Raw genomic sequence first — 15,926 nt, forward strand, 5'->3', positions numbered from 1 at the left:
GAGTGTCAGCGGTGGGAGGTGAGGTGTGTGAGGATGAGTGTCAGCTGTAAGTGAGGGGAGGTGGGGATGAGTGAGGGGAGGTGATGGGTGTGAGCATGAGTGTCAGCGGTAAGTGAGGGGAGGGGAGAATGAGTGTGAGGGGAGGTGTTGTGTGTGAGGACGGGTATCTTGTAAGTGAGGGGAGGTGAAGGGTGTGATCGGTAAGTGAGGGAAGGTAATGGTCGTAAGGACGGGTATCGGGTAAGTGACGGGAGGTGATATGTTTGAGGATAGGTGTGAGCGGTATGTGAGGGAAGGTAATGGGTGTGAGGACGGGTGTGAGTGGTAAGTGAGGGGAGGTGATGTGTGTGAGGATGGGTGTGATCGGTAAGTGAGGGAAGGTAATGGGTGTGAGGACTGGTATAAGGGATAAGTGAGGGGAGGTGTGAGCAGTAAGTGAGGGGAGGTAATGGGTATGAGGACGGGTATCAGGCATAAGTGAGGGGAGGTGATGTGTGTGTGTGTGTGAGAATGGGTGTGAGCATGAGTGTCAGTGGTGTGAGGGGAGGTGATTTGTGTGAGGATGAGTGTCAGCTGTAAGTGAGGGGAGGTGAGGATGAGTGTGAGGGAAGGTGATGTGTGTGTGAGGACAGGTATCAGGGGTAAGTGAGGGGAGGTGATGGGTGTGAGGACGGGTGTGATTGGTAAGTGAGGGAAGGTAATGGTTGTGAGGACGGGTATCAAGGGTAAGTGAGGGGAGGTGACGTGTGTGAGGATAGGTGTGAGCGGGGTGTGAGGACGGTTGTGAGTGGTAAGCGAGGGGAGGTGATGTGTGTGAGGACGGGTGTGAGCGGTAAGTGAGGGGAGGTAATGGGTGTGAGGAAGGGTATATGGTATAAGTGAGGGGAGGTGATGGGTGTGAGCATTAGTGTCAGCGGTAAGTCAGGGGAGGTAAGTTGGCGTGAGGATTGGTGTGAGTGGTGAGGGGAGGTGATGTGTGTGAGGATGGGTGTGATCGGTATGTGAGGGAAGGTAATGGTTGTGAGGACAGGTATCAGGGGTAAGTGAGGGCAGGTAATGTGTGTGAGGATAGGTGTGAGTGGTATGTGAGGGAAGGTAATGGGTGTGATCGGTAAGTGAGGGGAGGTAATGGGTGTGAGGACGGGTATCAGGGATAACTGAGGATAGGCGATGTGTGTGTGAGGACGGGTGTGAGCGGTAAGTGAGGGAAGGTAATGGGTGTGAGGATGGGTATCAGGGATAAGTGAAGGGAGGTGATGTGTGTGTTTGTGAGGATGGGTGTGAGCAGTAAGTGAAAGGAGGTGATGGGTGTGAGCATGAGTGTCAACGGTAAGTGAGGGGAGGTGATGTGTTTCAGGATGGGTGTGAGGGGAGGGTGATGTGTGTGAGGATGGGTGTTATCAGTAAGTGAGGGAAGGTAATTAGTGTGAGGATGGGTGTCAGTGGCAAGTGAGGGGAGGTGATGGGTGTGAGTGGTAAATCAGGGGAGGTGATGTGTGTGTGAGAGGTAAGTGAGGGAAGGTAATGTGTGTGAGGACGGGTATATCGCTTCCACCACCAAGTTCCTACTTAGGTCGCCTGGAATCACCGTTACCTTCTCAGGCCCAAATGCTGGCACCTGAGTACTACCTGCTGGAGTGTGTACGTCGACACGCTGCCGACTTGTGTCGGTTGGTTCCCCACTGGTCACAGGCCAGACCTCTGCTTCGGTAGCTGGCAGAGAGGAACTGGGAGGACGCTGGACCCTTGTACCCAGAACAGCTGGAGAACGGAAATTAGTGCAGCAATTCTGTTGGTCGCAAGATGAAAGTGTTTATTTGCTCATAGATCTTAAAAGGTCTCTTCTCCTATCTCTTGGAGGGATAGCATACAGATGTTACTGCATTGAAGTCAGGCAGATATACAATTTTACACAGGGCAGCAGCCCTCCTTTTATGCTACTCCAATACACATTATCACAGGGGGTAAGCCCACCCTGTTGTCTCCAACCAATCAGCTTAAGTGCCCGAGACGTGCGTGCGCTGGGCACATGCACACTCTGCATTGTTCTTATGGACAGATGGGAGGGGTTACTTTTCTGAGCCACAGCCCACCTGGGGGGCCAGGTAACACCCAGGTGCCGGTCTGTCTGGCTAGGGAGAAGGTTTCCCTCCAAAATCTACTTCCAGGAGCCTGCCAGGGGACCAGCTGAACACCTCTAGCCCAGGCTTGAGCTTCAGAGATGGGCAGCCCTGATCCCCTGCCCGGGTCTCATGCCCGTTGACGGAGAGCCCCATGGAGCTCCAAGGAACCACTCAGCTTGTTTGAAATCTGATGTTCCCTACTACCTTCCCTGCAGCTCCCAGCTTGGAGGCTGTCTGGGAAAGTATTCCGTTTTTGGGGTAAAGACTGGGGGCAACCCAGCAGCCCACACAGTACTCTGGATACCCCTGGGACACAGTAGTTCTAGTAAGTGCACTTTTCTTTTAAAATACATTTAAAGCACTCACGTGTTACACTGTGCACACTGAGCCTGTGTACTGCACAGGCTCCAAAAACCACACAACACATTTTAAATACATTGTACACTTTATACATTATCTTACACAGGCTTCATCCCCCTGCAGCACTGCAGCCTGGGACATGTAGTCCCAGCTCAGTGCCTGCACATATATTTTACAATATATGCTTTTTACTTTGTTATTGTGCCCCAGTGCTGGGCTCCTTACTAACTCCTTTACACAGGAACTACAGACACAAAGCTGTGCAGTGTTATTCCCCAGAAATTAGCAAAATGACTATTTAGCATCTCATTTCCTTGTCACAAAGACTGCTAAAATTCCTTCCTTACGGAAATTAACAATGTGCATTTTAAGTTTAGAATGCATTCCTCAATACTCAACAAAATATATAAAATCTATGGTGCAGTCCTAGCTCAGTGCTAAACATATATTTCATAAATACATATACTTTGTGCCTTGTGCCCAGCAGCAGGCTACAACTCACAGCAGCACTGCAGAAGGGGTCCTGTCCCAGCTCAGTGCTGCTCATTCAGTTTAAGACATGTCAAGTGCCCTTGTCCAGAATGACGGCGTAGCACGGAGGGTTAATCCCTTCAGTGCAGTGGCCACCATTAACCCCGTGTGCCGGGCTCTCCGGTCATGTGTGTGTGTGTGTGTGTGTGTGAGGATGGGTGTGAGCAGTAAGTGAAAGGAGGTGATGGGTGTGAGCATGAGTGTCAGCGGTGTGAGGGGAGGTGAGGATGAGTGTGAGGGGAGGTGATGTGTGAGGATGAGTGTCAGCGGTAAGTTGAAGAGAGGTTATGGATATAAGGACGGGTGTGAGTGGTAAGTGAGGGGAGGTGATGTGTGTGAGGACGGGTATAAGCGGTGAGGGGAGGCGATGTGTGTGAGGGGAAAGTGAGGGGAGGTAATGGGTGTAAGGACAAGTGTCAGTGGTAAGTGAGGGGAGGTGATGTGTGTAAGGATGGGTGTCAGGGGTAAGTGAGGGGAGGTAATTGGTGTGAGGACAAGTGTCAGTGGTAAGTGAGGGAAGGTGATGTGCGTGAGGACAGGTGTTAGTGGTAAGTGAGGGGAGGTGATGTGTGTGAAGACGGGTGTCAGCAGTAATTGAGGGAAGGTAATGGGTGAGAACGGGTGTGAGTGGTAAGTGATGGAAGGTAATGGGTGTGAGGACAAGTGTCAGTGGTAAGTGAGGGGAGATGATGTGTGTGAGGACGGGTGATAGTGGTAAGTGAGGGGTGGAGATGTGTGGATGGGTGCCAGCAGTAAGTGAGGGAAGGTTATGCGTGTGAGTAGTAAGTGAGGGGAGGTGATGTGTGTGAGGAAGGGTGTGAGCGGTAATTGAGGGAAGGTAATGGGTGTGAGGATAGGTTACAGGGGTAAGTGAGGGGAGGTAATGGGTGTGAGGATGGATGTGAGTGGTAAGTGAGGGAAGGTAATGGATGTGAGGCAGAGGGCCTTATTCTAGTTCACTCTTTCTGCCAAAATCCTTCTTAGATGGTCAAAACCATGTGCACTGCAGGGGGCAGATGTTACTTGTGCAGAGAGAATTATATTTGGGTGGGGTTTTACTTCAAAGTGATATCTATATTGCAGTGTAAAAATAAAGCAGTCAGTATTTACCCTGCACAGAAACAAAATAACTCACCCAAATCTAATTCTCTCTGCACATTTTACATCTGCCCCCTGCAGTGCATATGGTTTTGTCCATCTAAGAAGGATATTGTCAGAATGAGGCCCAATGTTCCCTCTAATTTTACGAAGGCTGTGTGCGTCAAAAGATATTGGCTCTGCAACTTTGGAAGGAAATAAAAAAAAAATGCTCGTCACTTATATATATATATATGTATATATAAAACAGGAATATGACGTTCAGCATTTGTGTTTACTTTACTTTAAACTGATATTAAACATTCAAAACATTTAAACATTCAAAACACAGGACACCATGTAGTTAATGGGTGAAACACACATTAAATGAGTCTACAACTGCAAAAAGGGGACCACTGCTGTTAACATTCTCTCCAGATTTTCTGTAAAGGTGCGCATACACTAGTAAGATTTATCTTCAGACCTGGCTGGTTGGAACAAAAACATGGTTATGGATGAGTGACAGTTTGTCAGTTTTCCAGCATTTCCAAGCTCTCATCCATAACCAGGTTTTTGTTCCAACCAGACCTGCAGATAAATCTGCGTGTGTATGGCCACCTTAAGAGTCTTAATTACCAGGGTCCATCACTCCGGCAGGTTTATGCTATATTAGCCTTTATCAAGGTGGGCGGGCGGCCTTTTTGCACTCTGTTGTAATATCTGTGTGCGCGCTCGGGGACTTGTGTGCACAGCTTAGAGGGAACACTGGTGTGAGGGGAGGCGATGTGTGTGAGGATGGATATCAAGGGATGTCACTTTTATTCTGGCTTTTGCACAGAGACTGATTGCACACTTTCTCTTCCCCATACAGGAAGAATACTCACGGATGTTGCAGTCATTCTCCCAACAAGATGTCCCTGGGGAATGTAGCGATCAATGCAGACTATTCGTGGGATGCGGGGGAACGTGCTCATCTCCTACAGAGCCCCATTGTCCCAGAGACCAGGAGACTGGCCGGAGGGACATCTTCCATCGGTGCAGTCTTCATTGTGGTAAACGCGGCTTTGGGTGCTGGGCTTTTGAATTTTCCCGCTGCCTTCAGTGCGGCCGGAGGAGTTACAGCTGGGATTGTGCTGCAGATGGTAAGTCCACATCATGCACCTCGAACTCTTCTTTTCTCAGAATGTCTTGTTTAATTTATTAGGGCAGTAATATAAAACCTTGTAATGAGATAGGGGGAGTAAGAGGGGCACTTTGTGCTGAGTAACGGGCCCTTTGTGTGGAGTGACATTTACTCATGCAGTGTCTGAAGAACACATCTAATTTGCACAGCTGGAAGCTATTAAGTAGCTCTTCACAATACTTCAGATTAACTAGGTGATTCATTCACACCGTTGTAAGGAGCTGCGCCCCATTAAAAGTAGAAATATATTTCAGTGTGATGTATGTTTGTTATTTGGTGAAGGATGTGCTTAAAGTCTATGGGCGGGATGTATTAAAATACATGGCGATTTTGTACCCTGCCATCGATAGTAGTAAAATATTACTTGGATAACCATTGATTGTTGTAGCTATCGATGGTCATCCATTATATCTGACTGAATAGGCCGTGGGTCAATCAAAATCGGTGGCGGGACTTCCGGGTGTGGGCGGTGGAGCTATGCTCCATGTCCCAGCACCTTAAAAATTTTTGAAACATGATCGGTTCTCCTTTGCCATTGATGTAGGGAAACCATCTGGTCCTCCCATATCGATGGCAAAAGTATTCAACATCGGCCATAAACCATGGATGATTTGAAATTATTGATGGTCGATGGGCATCCCTAGAACTGGAGGAGGGTGGGGGACAGTATGCAGCTCCCGGCAGTGGGTGAGCGTCTCCTCCCACTGGGAGGGAGTAAGGGTGCATGACAGCAGGAGGCTGTATAATAGTGGTATGTGGGAAAGACATTGATAAAAGTTGTGGCACTGGTGCAGAGGACCGTGGGGACACTTCTGGCAGTGTGGGGAACCTGCAGCGCGGCAGCCAGGGCCGGATTTCCCACCTAGGGGCGGAACCTGCTTGTGGCGGTACAGGATCCCCCATTCTCACGTGGGTCCGTGAAATGTGGGAGCGGAGTCCGCTGGGGGGGGCAGGAATCTGCGGTACTTGTTTCCTTGAACGGCGCCCACGATTTTGATCTTAGGCATCGCAAGGGATAAAATTGCGTCGGTCGCATCGCATGCGGCCAAAAAAATCGCAAGCGATGCGACCGACGCGATTACCACGATTTTACATAGGGAACAATGTTAAATGGCCCAATTGACCCGATTTCACATAGGGAACAATGTTAAATGGCCCACAGACCCCAAATACCCACCCTGAAGTGTGAAATGGCCCCCCCAATTGTTAACGCCACCCCACGATCAACGTCAACCCGAAGCGTGGCGAGCGGCGGCGGTACGCGTCCTCCGACCTTTTCACCGGAACACGCTCCCGAAGCGTGGCGAGCGGACACGGATTACTTAACATGTATTCCGCGTACCCTCGTGCGGCTCACTGCGCTCACCACGCTTCGGGCTCGTATTCCGCGTCCCCTGCGCTCGCCACGCTTCGGGCTCGGTGGCTCGCTGCGCTCTCCACACTTTCTATTCTCCACGCCGACGTGGATAGTGGTTGTATGAAAAGTTCGGAGGACGCGTACCGCGGGCTCGCTGCGCTCGCCACGCTTTGGGTTGACGTTGATCGTGGGGTGGCGTTAACAATTGGGGGGGCCATTTCACACTTCAGGGTGGCTATTTGGGGTCTGTGGGCCATTTAACATTGTTCCCTATGTAAAATCGGGTCAATTGGGCCATTTAACATTGTTCCCTATGTGAAATCGGTAATCGCGTCGGTCGCTTCGCATGCGATTTTTTGGCCGCATGCGATGCGACCGACGCGATTTACATTTTACCATTTATTTCTATGTAAAATCGCGGACATCGCATCGGACGCATCGCATGCCATTATAATGGCATGCGATGTACATGCGATGGGCGCCGTTCTAGGAAACAAGTACCGAATCTGCAAATCGCGGGAGGGGGCACGCGAATAGCGGAAGGGGGGGCACAAATTGCGGGGGGGTTTGGTGAATCACGGGAGGGGGGGTCGCGGGGGGCTGTGAATCGTGGGAGGGGGCGCGGGGGTGCCATGAGTTGCGGGAGGCGGGGGTGTGGTGAATCAAGGGAGGGGCGTGAATTGTGGGAAGGGGGGGTCGCGGGGGTCCGTGAATCGCGGGAGGGGGGGTCGGACTCCTGCGTTACACGAAAGGGCTCGGCTAGCTCAGAGCCGTGAGGGGAGGTGTTTGCGCCGGGCGCCACTGACCCGGGAAGAGAGGTGCGCTTAGCAGCCCCCGGCTTCTGCTCTTCTGCTCCGGGGGGGAGAGGTGGGGGCGGCAGCCGCTGCTAAGCAGCTGGGGGGGAGGTTGCAGGGGCTACCGCTCACCTGCTCCGTGAAAAGACGTACGCTGGAGGGGGAGAGGTGAGGTTGCCAGGCGCCGGCTGCAACTATCTATCTCAAGGGGAGAAGGGGGTTGTAAGCAATGCTGTGGAGGCAGCAGTGTCTTTGCCTGGCAGCATGGGGAGACAGAGGGTGTCTGTGTCTGGCACTGTGGGCTGGTTCTCTGTCACTATGTGAGTGAGCCTATGACTCCACCCAGCGTTATAGACACACTCACACATTGAGTGACAGATGTAGCCAAATATATAAGAGATTGCATTATATTGAATATCAGATTATTTTCACTAGGCACAAATCACACCAATGTAGCAAGATACTTGTAGCAAGAGTCCACGTAAACATCACCAATAAGAAATATCAGCAGGTAACAGGTTTTTCCAAGTGATACAGGCAGATAAACTTCACTTAGCAGCCCAGATCAGGAATACATTAGTGCATGAGGACAAAACATAATGGGGGAAATTTGCTAAGAATACTAAAAAAAATAGCGGCTAATCAGGAGCCGAATTTTGTGACCGGGACTACTTCAGGACAGAAGAGGACAGATCTTCGCCAGAGGAGACTTGTAAGTATAATTTCCTTCCACAGGTCCCCTATGGATTACTTCGGACCCCGGACCCTGACATGGACCAGGACACCGGACCAAGACCGAGGGCTACCTACGGGATCAAGATAGGTAAGTATCAGTATGTATGGGTTTTGGATGTAATAAAGCTTTATTTTTCTTTTGTGTCAGTGTGTTTATTTGACTATTTTTACTACTGTGGAACTATAAGTGCCAGCAGGCCCTTTAATGCCCCGCTTGCTGGGACTTGTGGTTCTCCAAGTCCCAGCTTGCGGGGGAGGCTTGCTGGGACTCATAGTTCCACAGTATTAAACAATAGTTTATTCTTTTTTTTTACACTGAATCAGCTCGATGCCCACTGCCCAGGGGCATCAAGGACAGCACCAGGCTTCAGCCTGATCAGGTAAGTCCTGGAGGGGGGGACCCCTTTATTGGGGGGGTCCCTACTCCCCCAGGGCCCCTAGCCAGGCTGACTGGTCAGTAGGGATGAATGCTTTGTCCGGGGGGACATGTATAAAAAGTCTCCCCCCGGCTTTGGCATTACCCTGCTGGCTGGTTTGGCCTGGGGCTGGTTCTTAAAACACGGGGGACTCCTAGTTATTTTGTCCTCCGTATTTTGGGAACCAGCCCCGGACCTGGAGCTGGTTTTAAAAAAATTGGGGAACCCCTATTTGGTTGGTTTCCTGATTTCTTAATTTCAGCCTAATTAATTTTTCTATTTTTTACACACTGAAGCCTGCACAGATCTGACTGATCATGCAGGCTTCTGCCAAATACAACAGGAAAATAAAGTGTATTTTCCTGCCGTATTTGGCACGCCATTCGCGGGCATTTTAAGCTAATTAGCGGCCGTATTTTCAATATGGCCGCTTAGTAAATCAGGAACCACCATTCTTTTGAATGGTGATTTCTGTCGTATTGTATCGATGGTGTAACCATTCGTATTTGTAAATACAAATACGAATGTCCCATCAATACGAATACGAAATATATACGTATACGCCCCAAAAATTTGTATTTCTCCTTCGGGAGACATCAGGGGCCACAGCCATTACAGTGGGTAATAGGAGTGGGAGAGAGCTCCAGCACCCTAGAGGTTAACTTTAACTGCCTCCAAGGCAGCCAGGCTCCTCCCCTCCTTTACCGCGCCTCCAGGCCAAGGACCTCAGTTTTTCAGGGTGCTGGCAGGAGCCAGATGCACCCAAAAGAGGGGCTTCTATATTAGCAGCCATCTTTTTTTTTTTTTTTTTTTTTTTTTTTTTTTTACACTGATCAGTGTCAGAGCAGCAGCTCCATCACCCGGGTCAGGCGCTGCATCGCCATCCGCGGGTGGGTACCTGCAGCGGCCCCTGGGCACTGGGGAGCCTTCAGCCGCCACCGGACGCCAGGGACCGCGCACAGTAAGTATCACGCTCCCCACCGGGAGCGCGTGCGATAGCGCAGTGAGGCACACAGAACAGCTGTTACAGCTGGCTAGGGGTGACCGCTGGCTGTGCTGACAAGCTGGACCACCAGGGATCCTAGTTTGTGGGCAGCAGCACCGGTATGCGGGGCCGCCCGGCGCGCGCCGTATCCCCACCATTTTACCGGCGCTGCAGGTGGACATTTTCCCTGGAGGTCATTTGTTAGCAGGGTGAGGTGGCTCCCCCACATCAGCCCCTCCCCCGGGGACAGTAGGCAGGGAACTGTGCTTGGCACACAGAGAGTTCCCGCCACTGAAATCCCTTCCTGTCTGCCTAGCTGCACGTGAGGAGGGACATGGAGAAGCTCCATTGCCACCTGGGGTTCCACTCCTTCACTGCTAGGAGGCTTGGGCAAGTCCCCCCTGTACCTCTCCTGCAGGTCACAGTTACTGAGTGCTCCAGCCAGCCATAGCTGCTGCAAGAGCCTAGTGTCATTTGCCTTCATTGCATTGGATGCCTATGTATGCTTGCTGTATTTTGTGTACTTATTAACCCAATAACTGCTGCAGTGTATTTGGTGTCATATTGTACTTAGCCCTCCTGTATTTCCAGTAATTATGCCCGTCAAGGGCAGATCCAAGAAGGGGGAGGCCCCAGCATTGCTGTCGTGCACAGCCTGTAATGTGGACCTATCTCCCCTGGACTATGTACAGGATGGCTTATGCGCAAGCTGCTACAATGCGCAGGCGCTGCCCACGCCTACGGCCTCCTCTCAGCAGCCTGCTTGGGCCTCATCCCTTGTGCAGATGATGGTGCAGATAGTGGACAAGGTCTCAGCTGCACTGCCCCGGCAGCCTGTGCCGTCCTCATCGGCAGTGGGTGTAGCCCACCCAGCATTGGATGCCCAGGGGGAGGGTTCATTGCCTGCAGATAGACGCAGGTCTTTTTTTTTTTTTTTAAATTGCGTCTTTATTTATATAGAAATTTTTAAAAAACTTTAGACAAAGACAATATACAGAAATACATAATATTACATAAAAAAAAAAAAAACCAATACAAATACAATACATCTAGCAGTTAACCATTCACAAAGAAAAATATTAGTAGCTTACTTTGGTGATATCAGATCAGCAAAATTGAAAAATATATGCATATTTTAGCAACCCGGCGGGTGTGTTTATTCATAAGACAAAAAAAATAGTGTTTAGTGAATTAAATTATTACTTACACCAATATAGATATTGGGGTAGAAAAATTAAAAACCCCTAGAAATAGTTCTACACTTATAAATATACTGTGCATACAGATTATAGAAAAGAAGAGAAAAAAAAAATAATATATATAAAAAAAAAAAAATATTAAAAATTTCAAACATAAAAAATTCTTGGTGCAATGATACTGTGCTACGACATTAACTTAATTAGCCACCGTGCCTTACCCTCCCTCCTCCCTCTCCCCCCCCCCTCCTTTTCAAATAAAGTGTGATATATTAACCCCTACCCGACATTTGACGTACATTTACGTCATGGCCGGGAGGTACTTCCCGACACATGGCATAAATGTACGTCATGAGTTTAAACTGTCACTGCGTCTCGAGACGCAGTGACAGAGGGACGATGTCTGCTGTCCCTGACAGCAGACATGTCCCTGCATGCCCAGGGGGGCTGCGATGCCGCCCCCCCGTCGGCGATCGCTGTGATTGGCTGTTCAGTGTGAACAGCCATTCACAGCGTTTTCCTGTGTTACCAGCGAATCAGACGCTCGGTAACACAGGTGTCAATCACCGCCGGGCGTCAGGGGGCATGAGGGGGTCATCGGTGACGATGACACCTCACCCCACCCTCACCCCACCTGCCCCCAAGGCTGTGATTGGTCCGTGGGACCCACGGACCAATCACAGCCAAGGCGCGACATTTAAACTGACGGTGACTGCGCTGCAGACGCCATTCCGGTCTGGAATAGCGTGCAGAACGGTCACCGTGCCTGCCTGCCGTGAATACCGACCTGATCCTTGCTAATACTTACCTGATCCTTGCAAATACCTTACCTGATCACCTTATCACTGCTTGTAGCGTGCTGGACGCTTCCTGGATCTGACTTCCTGAGACTTCCTGCTGCTGCTGCAGTGTGATAGAGAGATAGAGAGAGAGATAGAGAGAGATAGAGAGATAGTGACAGAGAGAGCTATATTTTGTGTCTGCTACCCCCCCTTTTTGGGGGTGCAGGGGTTTTCTATATATAAATAACTGTCAGTGCTGCTGCTGCAGTGTCATACAGTGATAGATAGTGATAGATAGTGAGAGGTAGAGAGATAGAGAGATTTGTGTCTGCTACCCCCCCTTTTTGGGGGTGCAGGGGTTTTATTTTATATATATAACTGTCAGTGCTGCTGCTGCAGTGTCATAGAGTGATAGATAGTGATAGATAGTGAGAGATAGAGAGATAGAGAGAGATAGTGACAGAGAGTGATAGAGAGTGTATATTTTGTGTCTGCTACCCCCCCTTTTTGGGGGTGCAGTTTTTTTTTATACATATAACTGTCAGTGCTGCTGCTGCAGTGTCCTAGAGTGAGAGATAGTGAGAGATAGAGAGAGATAGTGACAGAGAGTGATAGAGAGTGTATATTTTGTGTCTGCTACCCCCCCTTTTGTGCTGATCAGTATATCTGTGCTGATCAGCAACTTTTTGGGGGCGCAGAGGTTTTTTTTTTATATATATACCTGTCAGTTGCTGCCAGTTGCACTGTCAGTTGCACCAAAGGTTGTGCACCTGCTGTCCCTCACTGGTAATCAGTGTCGCATCACTGATCACCTTTTTTTTTTTTTGTGAGTGCTGTGGGGTCTTTTTTTAATTTTTTTTTTACACACACTGATTTTGTGGGTGTCCTGTGGCCACTGTGCGCCGATCAGTGACGTACATCACTGATCAGCTTTTTCGGCACAGGGTTGATCTATTATTTTTTTTTTTTTGATCAGATTCCTGTTGCCTTTGAGCGCTGTTCAGTGACAGACGTTACTGACCAACATCTGTGCTCAATTTTTGGCGCAGGACCTTTTTTTTTTTTTTTAACCCCTTCAATTTTTTATTTTTAACCCCTTCATTTTTTTTTTTTTTTTATTGGTATAAAGTATTTTTTTTTTCTGCACTACATACACACTACACACTACATACCCCCCGGGTTGAAATAAAGTTTGTACCCCCCCCTACACTATACACGTGTTGAAACATTTCACTACCAGTAACACAAAAATAAAAATGTCCTCCCAAATGTCCTCCCAAATGTCCTCCCAGTCATCCAGGAGAATGTATTCAGTGGAGGAGGCATATGCCATGCTTGCCTCTGACTCTGACACAGGCAGTGATGCAAGCGGGGAATTTGAAGGATTCGTCTTAAGCTCCTCTTCCTCCTCTGGTGATGAGGGACCCCCTCAAAGACGCCCCCGTAGATCAGCTGAGATTCCCCCCCCAATAATTGATCTAGTATGGACCCCACCACCAGACAATTTTGAGCCCCAGGTTCCTGAGTTTTTGGCCATGCCAGGAATCCAATTTGATTCCACAGGTCTCAGAGAAATTGACTTTTTCAAATTATTTTTCTCTGATGATTTTATAAATTTAATGGTGGACCAAACTAATTTATATGCCCAGCAGTTTATTGCTCAAAACCCCACGTCATCATTTGCTAGGTGGACCCCTGTAGATGCAGTAGAGATGATGACGTTTTGGGGTCTGGTGTTTCATATGGGCATAGTAAAAAAGCCAGAAATTAGGCAATATTGGAGTACAGATGTTCTGTACAGTACTCCATTTTACCGTATGGCCATGCCCCGGACTCGATTTGAGACAATTCTTAAATTTATACATTACACCGATAATGCACAGTGCCCACCCAGAGATGATCCCACCTTTGACCGGCTATTCAAAGTCAGGCCGGTCATTGATCATTTCAGTGCCAAATTTGAAGAGGTGTACATCCCTGAAAAATTTATTTGTATCGACGAGTCCCTTATACATTTTAAAGGAAGGGTTAAATTCCGCCAGTACCTTCCCAGTAAGAGGGCAAGGTATGGCATAAAAATGTATAAACTGTGTGAAAGCACCTCAGGGTACACCCACAGGTTTAGGGTTTATGAAGGGAAGGATTCAAGAATTCAACCGCCAGAATGCCCCCCCTCCCTCGTAGGTGTTAGTGGGAAAATTGTCTGGGATTTAGTGCACCCCTTCCTGGATAAAGGTTATCACCTCTATGTGGATAACTTTTACACTAGCATCCCCCTGTTTAAGGCCCTTGGTTCAAGAGGTACAGCAGCTTGCGGTACTGTGCGCAAGAACCAAAGAGGCCTCCCAAAAACGCACATTGCCCAAGTAATGAGAAGGGGTGAAAGCAGGGGAATATGCAACGAAAATATGTTGTTGGTCAAATATAAGGACAAGAGGGATGTCCTTATACTGACAACAATTCACGGAGACAGTACCACCTCCGTCCCTGTACGAGGTACCAGTACCCACACCTCAAAACCTAATTGTATCCTGGATTACAATAGGTACATGGGCGGAGTGGATCTTTCAGATCAGGTACTGAAGCCGTACAGTGCCCTGCGGAAAACAAAAATCTGGTACAAGAAGGTGGCCGTGTATATCATCCAGATGGCACTGTATAACGCTTACGTGCTATTCCGTTCTACCGGCCAGAGGGGGACATTTATGCACTTTCAAGAGGAAGTCATAAAGGGCCTAATATTTGGGAACCAGCAGGCAGAGGGCCCCAGTACTTCTAGTACTGGCCCCCGTATTGTACCAGGGCAGCATTTTCCTGATGAAATCCCCTCCACTGGAAAAAAGGGCAGGACACAAAAAAGGTGCAAAGTTTGCTATAAAAAGGGAATAAGAAAGCAAACTATTTTCCAGTGTGACACTTGCCCCGACAAACCCGGCCTATGTATAAAGGAGTGTTTTAAAATATACCACACATCTATGGAATATTAGGTTCATAATTTCACCGTGCTTCGGGGGTCTTGCTAATGCCACATAGCACCCACCATTCATTCCACCAGAATCTGAGCCGCAAAATCCAAAAATCACTCCTTCCCTTCTGAGTCCTGCCATGCACCCAACTGGTATTTTTTGGTCACATGTGAGGCATTGCCGTACTCGGGAGAAATTGGGGCACAGATTTTGGGGTGCTTTGTCTCCTTCATTCCTTGTGAAAATGAAAAATTTTGAGCCAGAACTGCATTTTTGTGTAAAAAAATGTAATTTTTCATGTTCACTGCCCAGTTTTATCAAAATTGGTGAAACCCCTGGGGGTTTGAAATGTACACTATACCCCTAGATGAATTCCCTGAGGGGTGTAGTTTGCAAAATGGGGTCACTTGTGGGGGGGTTCCACTGTATTGGTGCTTTGGGGGTCTTGCTAATGCGACATAGCACCCACCATCATTCCACCAGAATTTGTGCTGCAAAATCCAAATATCACTCCTTCCCTTCTGAGTCCTGCCACTTTTTGGTCACACATGAGGCATTGCCGTACTCGGGAGAAATTGGGGCACAGATTTTGGGGTGCTTTGTCTCCTTCATTCCTTCTGAAAATGAAAAATTTTGAGCCAGAACTGCATTTTTGTGTAAAAAAATGTAATTTTTCATTTTCACTGCCCACTTGTATCAAAATTGGTGAAACCCCTGGGGGTTTGAAATGTACACTATACCCCTAGATGAATTCCCTGAGGGGTGTACTTTGCAAAATGGGGTGACTTGTGGGGGGGTTCCACTGTATTGGTGCAACATAGCACCCACCATTCATTCCACCAAAATCTGTGCTGCAAAATCCAAAAATCACTCCTTCCGTTCTGAGTCCTGCCATGCACCCAACTGGTATTTTTTGGTCACATGTGAGGCATTTCCGTACTCGGGAGAAATTGGGGCACAGATTTTGGGGTGCTTTTTCTCCTTCATACCTTCTGAAAATGAAAAATTTTGAGCCAGAACTGCATTTTTGTGTAAAAAAATGTAATTTTTCATTTTCACTGCCCACTTGTATCAAAATTGGTGAAACCCCTGGGGGTTTGAAATGTACACTATACCCCTAGATGAATTCCCTGAGGGGTGTAGTTTTCAAAATGGGGTGACTTGTGGGGGGGTTCCACTGTATTGGTGCTTGGGGGGTCTTGCTAATGCGACATAGCACCCACCAAAATTCCACCAGAATCTGAGCTGCAAAATCCAAAAATCACTCCTTCCGTTCTGAGTCCTGCCATGCACCCAACTGGTATTTTTTGGTCACATGTGAGGCATTGCCGTACTCGGGAGAAATTGGGGCACAGATTTTGGGGTGCTTTTTCTCCTTCATACCTTCTGAAAATGAAAAATTTCGAGCCAGAACTGCATTT

General features: G+C 48.4%; 1 protein-coding gene across 3 annotated transcripts in view; it reads left to right on the forward strand.

The window, feature by feature from the left end:
• SLC38A7 (solute carrier family 38 member 7) overlaps nucleotides 1-15,926 on the forward strand; it is a 54,319-nt gene that overhangs the window by 17,340 nt on the left and 21,053 nt on the right. For all 3 annotated transcript variants that reach the window (XM_083165756.1, XM_083165758.1, XM_083165757.1), the window contains exon 2: nucleotides 4,963-5,233. In XM_083165756.1, coding sequence (XP_083021882.1) covers nucleotides 5,003-5,233 — 231 coding nt within the window. In that variant the 5' untranslated portion in view covers nucleotides 4,963-5,002. The remainder of the gene's footprint in view (nucleotides 1-4,962; nucleotides 5,234-15,926) is intronic.

The sequence above is a fragment of the Crinia signifera genome, chromosome 11, assembly GCF_055691185.1.
Source record: "Crinia signifera chromosome 11, ASM5569118v1, whole genome shotgun sequence".
Lineage (NCBI taxonomy): Eukaryota > Metazoa > Chordata > Amphibia > Anura > Myobatrachidae > Crinia > Crinia signifera.